At 41.0% G+C, this 7636-nt stretch overlaps 1 protein-coding gene across 1 annotated transcript in view; it reads right to left on the bottom strand.

Moving 5' to 3' along the window:
- rapgef6 (Rap guanine nucleotide exchange factor (GEF) 6) overlaps positions 1-7636 on the bottom strand; it is a 37403-nt gene that overhangs the window by 12456 nt on the left and 17311 nt on the right. Inside the window, exons 13-14 of the mRNA XM_020611986.1 lie at positions 4480-4491; positions 2382-2539 (exon numbers count right to left, since the gene is read on the bottom strand). Coding sequence (XP_020467642.1) covers positions 2382-2539; positions 4480-4491 — 170 coding nt within the window. The remainder of the gene's footprint in view (positions 1-2381; positions 2540-4479; positions 4492-7636) is intronic.

Genomic DNA, 7636 nt, shown 5'->3' with positions numbered 1-7636 from the left:
ATATATATTTTTACATTTGCCAGTTACCATATTGGTATTTTGAAGTTGGCAGCTTTTCTTGGTGATGAATGAACTCTCTATGGACTGTGATCTTACTGATTTCAAACACCTGACATATGCACTTAATACGACAGACTAATGATTACTGCGTGTTAGAGTCTTAAAATCGAAAATAAAACCACGTCCGATTTTTACGTACGGATCGTTCCATCCTTGCTTTTGAGTTGCAGCGGTAGAATAGCTCCCCTCTGTTCATGTGAAGCAGGCTGGCGAGGGTGGGCTCAGTGGAACCTAAATGTTTTGTGCCTCATTAGCTGTGATTTGTGATTAAGAGTGTGGGATGCTCTCCGCTAAATATCTGGCTATGGTATCCGCGGGGCCTAATCATGTTTAATCCTCTGGATGAGCTGCGACTTGACCCGCGCTCTGGAGGACGATTGCTGCCTACCTAGCCAAACATCCAATCAATTACCATCTTTAATAAGCGATCATTCATTTTCATCAGCACCACAGAATTTATTTATGGTCTGGAGCCAAAGAGTATTTCTGCACAGGAAATAAAAGTCTTGTCTGGTTTTTGCAGAGACAGCACTAACAGAGACCACACACTTCCCACAAGCCTCAGCATCCTCCTCCTTTCTACTGTTTGCCAAAGCTTTTCCCAGTCACTCCATCATGCAGTTGGGAGGCATAAATCACATGTGAAAGCAGCCACAGCACAGGAGGACAGGGCGTGAATGCTCGGGGAGCTCAGAGAAGAATGGAGTGGAAACAACACAAAAAGGCCACGGACTCTATTACACAATGTGTCTAAATGAATATTTCTCCTACTAACTAGTGCTGTCTGTGTAATGTGAACTTTACATTGCTTATGCCTCAAGAGATTCTATCAAAACTATTAAAACACATACAGTTGCATTAGGTGACATGTTTGTTCACTGTGATCAACATACCGTAGCAACTCAAAGCTGGCGTCCTGAGAGCGCACATGTTGTTTGTGAGAAATAAATCATATGACCTGATGAAGTCTGAATTCCTGTAGGTGACAATTTTCACTTTCACTGCTTTTGGTCACTGTTCAGTATTTCAGTATTTCACTGCCTTTGACTTCATTAGATAGTGACCGTGGGGACAGGAATTGAGAGACAGAAATGCAACAAAGGTCTCCAGTCAGATTTAAACCAGGGATGCAGAAGTCTGTGGCCAGTGTCTTAACCCTTAAGCCACCAAGAAGTCCATTTATTTATGTTCCAAACCTGTTTTACTGCTGATGAACACATGAAATAATCTACTTTTATGAACTGGGTGTAGTGAAAATGAAAGATAACGTCTGGCTATATGAAGGCCCAAATCCAGAGCCTGCAATTCACAGATGCAGAGATGCAAAGATGGAGTGTGGATAAACAACCTCATGAATTGAAAAATAAAAAGTCAAGACAGAGAGAACAGCTGGGATGCATATTAACTGATGCACAATCAAACAAAGGTATGGAAGGTATTCATACTTACAGTACAGTCCCAGGGCTTGGCAAGCAATGGAGAAAGAAAGAGAAAAGAGTGAATTTGAGAGTAAGAGCAAGTACAAACAGACACAGTGGTTGGATGCATCATGACAGAAGAGAAAAATGAGGGAGGAGTCTGTTCATGACTCATCATGCTGACACTAGAACATCTGTTTAAAATCCCACCAACAGAGACGCAACAGCAGAGTTTGCCTGCATTTCAAGGAGCGAAAAAGATGAAAGATGAAGCACTGGAGTCCTTCACTCCACAAAGCTGAGGCTGAGGTCTCAAGTGAAGCGTGAGAACCAGCTTCTGGAAAGACTTGCATTGTTTGACATGATGACTTCTGCCATGAACAACTAGCAATGAGTGTAATGAAGTTTTTGTTCTCCCTTCTCCCCCCCAGAGTACTGTACTGAGTTGTGTGGTACACAAATATAAATATCAAAATGGATCATTTAGATGTGTTTAGGATTTCAGGTACTGATTACCTCAAATTTCAAGGCATTAGTTTGCATATTTAAGGTTGTAGTTTTTCTCGAGACGGGTTTAAAAAGAAGAATCAATGAACAATTAAATGCATTTAGTAGGACCGATGCCAAGAGTGTCCCCAAATCAGTAACTAAGGATCATTCTGAAATATTTCCTTATGAGTCTTTTTTTTTTTTTTAGTCCAACAGTTCTTTCAGTAATGTTAACATCACCAGTTTTCTTACTTATCTGGAAACAAGTGACATTTCTAGAACAAAATTTAGTGGGGTGATAAAACAGTTCTGTCACAACCAGACAGACCGAGACATTTGAAACCTCGTAAAAAAGGGGCAAAAACAAAAAAGAAGAATTTCCCCTCTTCACTGAGTCAACATTTTTTCCCATACCTGCGGGGTTGGAGAAGTCCAGGATGCTGGTGGCCGGCTGCAGTAGGTCAGGGCTGCTGGACGACAGGTTGCAGGGGATGGGCATGATGGCCACGCTGTGACGAGCCTGCTTGGTACCCACGATGCTGTCGTCCTGAGAGTGACCCATGCCACCATCACTAGAGAGGAAAGCAGGGATGGTAAGAAGACAAGAGAGAAGAAACAGAAGGGGTTGAAGACAGGAGTGGGGAAAGGAAAGACAGCATTATGAGAGAAAGAAAGAACAGGAAATTTTTACCACCAAAATCCAACTTAATGTTCAAAAATCAATTTTAAGCTTTTTTTTTTTGTTAGACACTTTTCAAAAATGTGTTTATAAGACAGTTGAGAAAAATTACCAGGAGACGGAATCCAAATGTCTAATCTCACAGACTGACAAAACAATATATGCAGCAGTGACACAGCTGAAAGTCACCCATGGGGTAGTTTCACACATTGCAGGTACTGATAAGGGGCAATCACAGACAATGACACAAGTTCACCAAACAGAAAACACGAGACAATGAGACTGGAAAACACAAGCCAACAGACACAAACACTGCAAACACAGGAGCACATGTGAAAAGTTAAGCCATGAGGTTTTTGGCTCAGTCCGATCATTCCCATGACCTTAAGAGCAGTTTTATTTGTGCATTTGTATTGTGTGTCCATGATTTGTGTGTTAGCTTCTATCCCTCTTCTCATATGTGTGTCCAGCTGTTGGCCACATTATGAGGCTAAACCAGAGAGACAGGTGCTGTTCTACCTGGCTCCTCAACCGTGCTGAGGGATATGCAGACATCAAGCTTTGCATTAATGGCCTCATTAGAATACCTTAATCTGCATACATGTGATGGAAACGGCAACTCTTCAGCATACTCTTCAGAGTATTGTGGTTTTGAATAGCCTGCCTGAAATAATAAAGGTGAACTGAAGGTGTTGGGGAACTTAATCTGACACTTGTAGGAGTTTCCACAAAACCCAGAATTGACTTTAGCAATATTTCACACTAAAAATAAGCTATAACCACAAAAAGATCAGAAATTGGCAACTGAATGCTGCGATAATTTATCGACCTTACATGCATGTTGCACACATTTAAACATGTATGTGTGAATTGTTGTGAGTTGGAGTCACAGTCTGTAGCTGAATGTCTGAGATGAAGAGCTCATCTTGTCCTGCCTGCATACTAATCACAGCTTCTCTCTAGGTGTGTGCGCCTGTACAGTATGTACTGACTGACTGCAGTAATGCAGGGCTTCCACTAACACAGCTGCACGCTTCTGTAGCAAAGGCTCTGTAATCCTCAAGTGTCTGGTCGATGGGTAATGTGCTGACAAGAAAGGAAGGAGATGACAGAAAAAGATGGAAGAATGGTAAAAAAAAAACAAAAAACAGACATGGGTAGATGAAAAAAGGAAGTAAAAAGTAAAGAAACAGGAAAGAGGATAATGGTGCAACTGAGGCTGATGCAGAGCACGGGGCTCAAATAAGACTAGACCGGTCGCTCTTAACTGTATCATGTCTAATTGTATTAACACTCTGAACAGTGGAGGTCAAGACAGAGACCAAATGATACTGCGCACATATAGCAGGTCTATATTTTGAAACACAATTACAAATATATCCGTTCACACTTTTTTAAGATTTCTTGGTTCACTGACAATAATGTAATTAAGTGTGGAAAAGACAATAAGTGCAGCATTGGAAAAGCATAAAAGCAACCTGCTCGAGCTCACAGGTATTCCTCTGATTTACTGCCAGGTATGCCAGATGTGCTGACAGTTGAATATCAGGAAACCAAACCATAGCCACACACAATTCAGGCTCTATCTGGAAATTAGTGATGAACATAAACTGAACTCTGAGTGTGAAAGTGAAGGACAGCTGACTGTAGAAATGCGGGATCCATGCGTTAAATGAATTAGCATGTAAATCTCCAACTGCAGTCCTCTAGTCATGTAGCTGAAAGTCAGTGCTGGTGAGTGCGAATGTGTGGCTGCCTGCTGGGTTGTGCAGGTCTGCAGATGGACACCGAGTAAAATGGTTGGAAGATGGGGAGTTAGACAAGAGGTCTTACCCAAACAGGCCCCTGAAGCAGCAGAGACAAACGGGAGAGAGAGAACATTGAAAAGTGTGAAGGAAAAAAAATGAAACAACAAAAGAAGAAGCACAGCTCTGCTGAAGCGTTCCAGCAACAAGCAGAGAGACGAAGCCTGTTTGTTAAACATACTCTTAAACATAACACAAAACACAGATGTAGCCTTGACGTAATATATGACAGCCAACGTTTGGACACACTGACAGGTTTGCTGAAATAAATAAGCAGAAAAATGTGCGGATTCATTATTCCTGCACACATAACATAACAGGAAATTGAAGGGTTGGTGAGGACATCCAAGTAGACTGTTAAACCTCATTCACAAAAAACAGATGAGATGATTTGTCAGCAAGCGGAAAGAAGAATGGATTACTGATTGTCTATAAAAACAACAGTAAGGAGGCAATGTATCAACTACAGAAAGACAATCTGTCTTTAACGTTGGCCAGTAGATTTAGCAGCTAAATGCAATGATTTTTATGCTAATTCAATAAGAATACTATTGCCTTTAAAGTTGCCACTAATAATTATTTTCATTATTGATTAATCTGTAAACGTGCTCCACTAATAATTATTTTCATTATTGACTAATCTGTAAACGTGCCGTCCATGATACAGTAATAACTGCATTAACAAGGAGTGCAAGTCTCTCCTGCTCTCCACAAGTTCTGTAACAACAACAACCTATTTTTGTGAATATAAACAGAGCAGCTAATCCACAAACTTTCTAGCTTTCTAAATCCTGTCTAGATAAGTCAGTAACTCTTGACAGTAATCATTTCTTCTTTGCAGGTGAAGCAGCGCAGCAGCAGTGCGGTAAGCATGCGGTAACCTGAACATCTTGTAGGGTGAACGTTGAGAGGCACAACAACTTAACAACACAATAGTTATTGTGATATGCATCATGGTAGATGTGACTGTATCAAACTGAAGTAACGAGGGTGAAAATGGCATTGTGGGACATGGGGTTACTGTTTTATCATCATCTCACTAAATCTCCAGGACAAAGTGACGAGAGGCTAAGGCCACGGTCTGCGGCTCTCTAATCTGTGGAATGTAAATCACCTGGGAAGGCCAATATGGAGCAGGGTGTAAAGGTGCGCTCATTGGCCTGGACATCTTATTTTGGCAGAAAAACGACTTGTTTATTACCCGTGTGTCCTTGTCATATTAAATCCCGGTCTGAAGTGGAGCCTAATGTGGGCTAGGAACAGAAAGAAGCAGCGGCAAAGGCAGCGGGCTTGTATACTTACAGTACTTACAGTACATAAGCTGGGCAACAGCATCTGAATAGGATTTTAAATTGTCAAATAAGGTTGTCTGCCTTAATTTAACCTTCACTTGAGAGATATTTTAAAAGTGAGCAAAAGCACTGAAAACATAGCCTTCGTGTGTGACTGTACCATAGCAACAGTGGGGACAGGCTGTGTCCTTCTGAGCGCTAATGTGTCCCTACAGTCAGATTTCATATATATATATAGCTCAGCATCACAAATCACAAATTTGTCTTGAGGAGTTTTACAGTCTATATCGGGTTTTCAAATAATTGTGACCCAGGGACCACCATTCTGTCTAAGTTGTTGTTCTTTTAATATTGAAAGGCACCTTGACTTTTCTAAATTTGATATATTTGAATTTGATTATTCACAAATAATAATTAATATATGGGAATTTGTTTACAACATTTTTATTTAAAAACATTTTGGTTCTTTCAGTGAAACTACATTATGGACCACCTGCAGGGCCTTCACAGAGCACTGGCTCAAAATCACCTGTCTCATCTCCAGTCCCTTTCATCAGCTGCTTTGAATCAAAGAGTGGTTTAAATCGTGCCATCCAGCAAAATAAAAGGCAATGAAAGCCTTTGTCTGCTTGATAAATGGAAACGCAGCGGAGATCTTTTGGAGGCTGCACACGAGTTGGATCAGCAGCCGTGTGATAGCGCGTCGCGTTATGAGACAGAGCACAATCAGTTTCCATGCAAACTAAGTGGTTTTATGGACATAATCACCGCAGAGCAGAAAACTGATAGAGAGGAGACTGCGAGAGAGAAAAGTGAGGCGACGTGGCTATGTGTGATGGCGTCTGTGCAGGTGTGTGTTGTGTGTGTGTTAGCCCTGTAATTAACAGGCTGAGAACGCCGTCTTGTCTCTCCATCACTGACACAGTATAGAGTTTAATGAGACCTGGACAGGCATGAAATGATGAAATGAAATCAAGTCTATCAGCACATTACGGGTGGAATATTGAATGTGAGCCTCCATCTGCACAATTGCTTTCAATTGCTCCAGATGCTGCAAGTACAATGGCTGGTTACAGATGACAACAGCAACGGTTAGAGGATGATGATGATGACTAACATTTTTGTGATTTGCCTGAAACGTCTCTATATTACAGCAGCTCAAGATAATGAAGAAACGAAAGAGCAAAGAATACTGCATCCCAGAGAAACACAAGCAAGAAAGTACAAACACGCACGTTTGGACAGTCTTGCATATAGTTACTTTCAGTGGGTAGTGCACCACCACTTCCAATAAAAAATACAAGGGGTAAAACCAATTCCTGCTCATACATGTCATGAGCAAAGGCTCAAAAGTGTTTCTCCATCACTCTCTGAGGTGCATTAAGTGGTTTGGTTCAGTCAGAAACCTAGAAACTTACATTTCTACTCATTTCTACTTTTCTGTCTGTAAACAGTCACCACTCACACCAATGTCGGTGCATAAAGCAAAGACAGATCCAGTCAAAGAAGACTGTGGCCTGGCGAACTTTAAAGTGGTTTTCACAGAAGTCGTCTCAGATTCAGGCATGAAGTAAAAGAGACAGTCCACCTGAACTCATCTTAGTCATCTTTTAAAGCTCTCCCATGAATCTCTGTAACTTTCAGTTCATTCCAGGTTGTGTTTGTGCCTCTGATATTTTAGGTCAACATTTAAAAACGTTCATCTCCATTCTGTGGTGCAGAAAATGTGGCCTCTGCTGTGACAGAAAACGTTGCCAACATGGTATATCGGCTCAGTAAAACAGATTTAATGATATACATTTTTACTTCAACGTTTAATGCCCATTGGTCCCGTATGTACATAATTAAAATGTTTTAATTCATTCTATTCCCAGTCAAGCACTACAGTGTTAA

Source organism: Monopterus albus, unplaced genomic scaffold (genome assembly GCF_001952655.1).
Source record: "Monopterus albus unplaced genomic scaffold, M_albus_1.0 scaffold119.1, whole genome shotgun sequence".
In the NCBI taxonomy this organism is placed as follows: Eukaryota; Metazoa; Chordata; class Actinopteri; order Synbranchiformes; family Synbranchidae; genus Monopterus; species Monopterus albus.
This window is presented reverse-complemented; position numbering and strand designations above follow the sequence as displayed.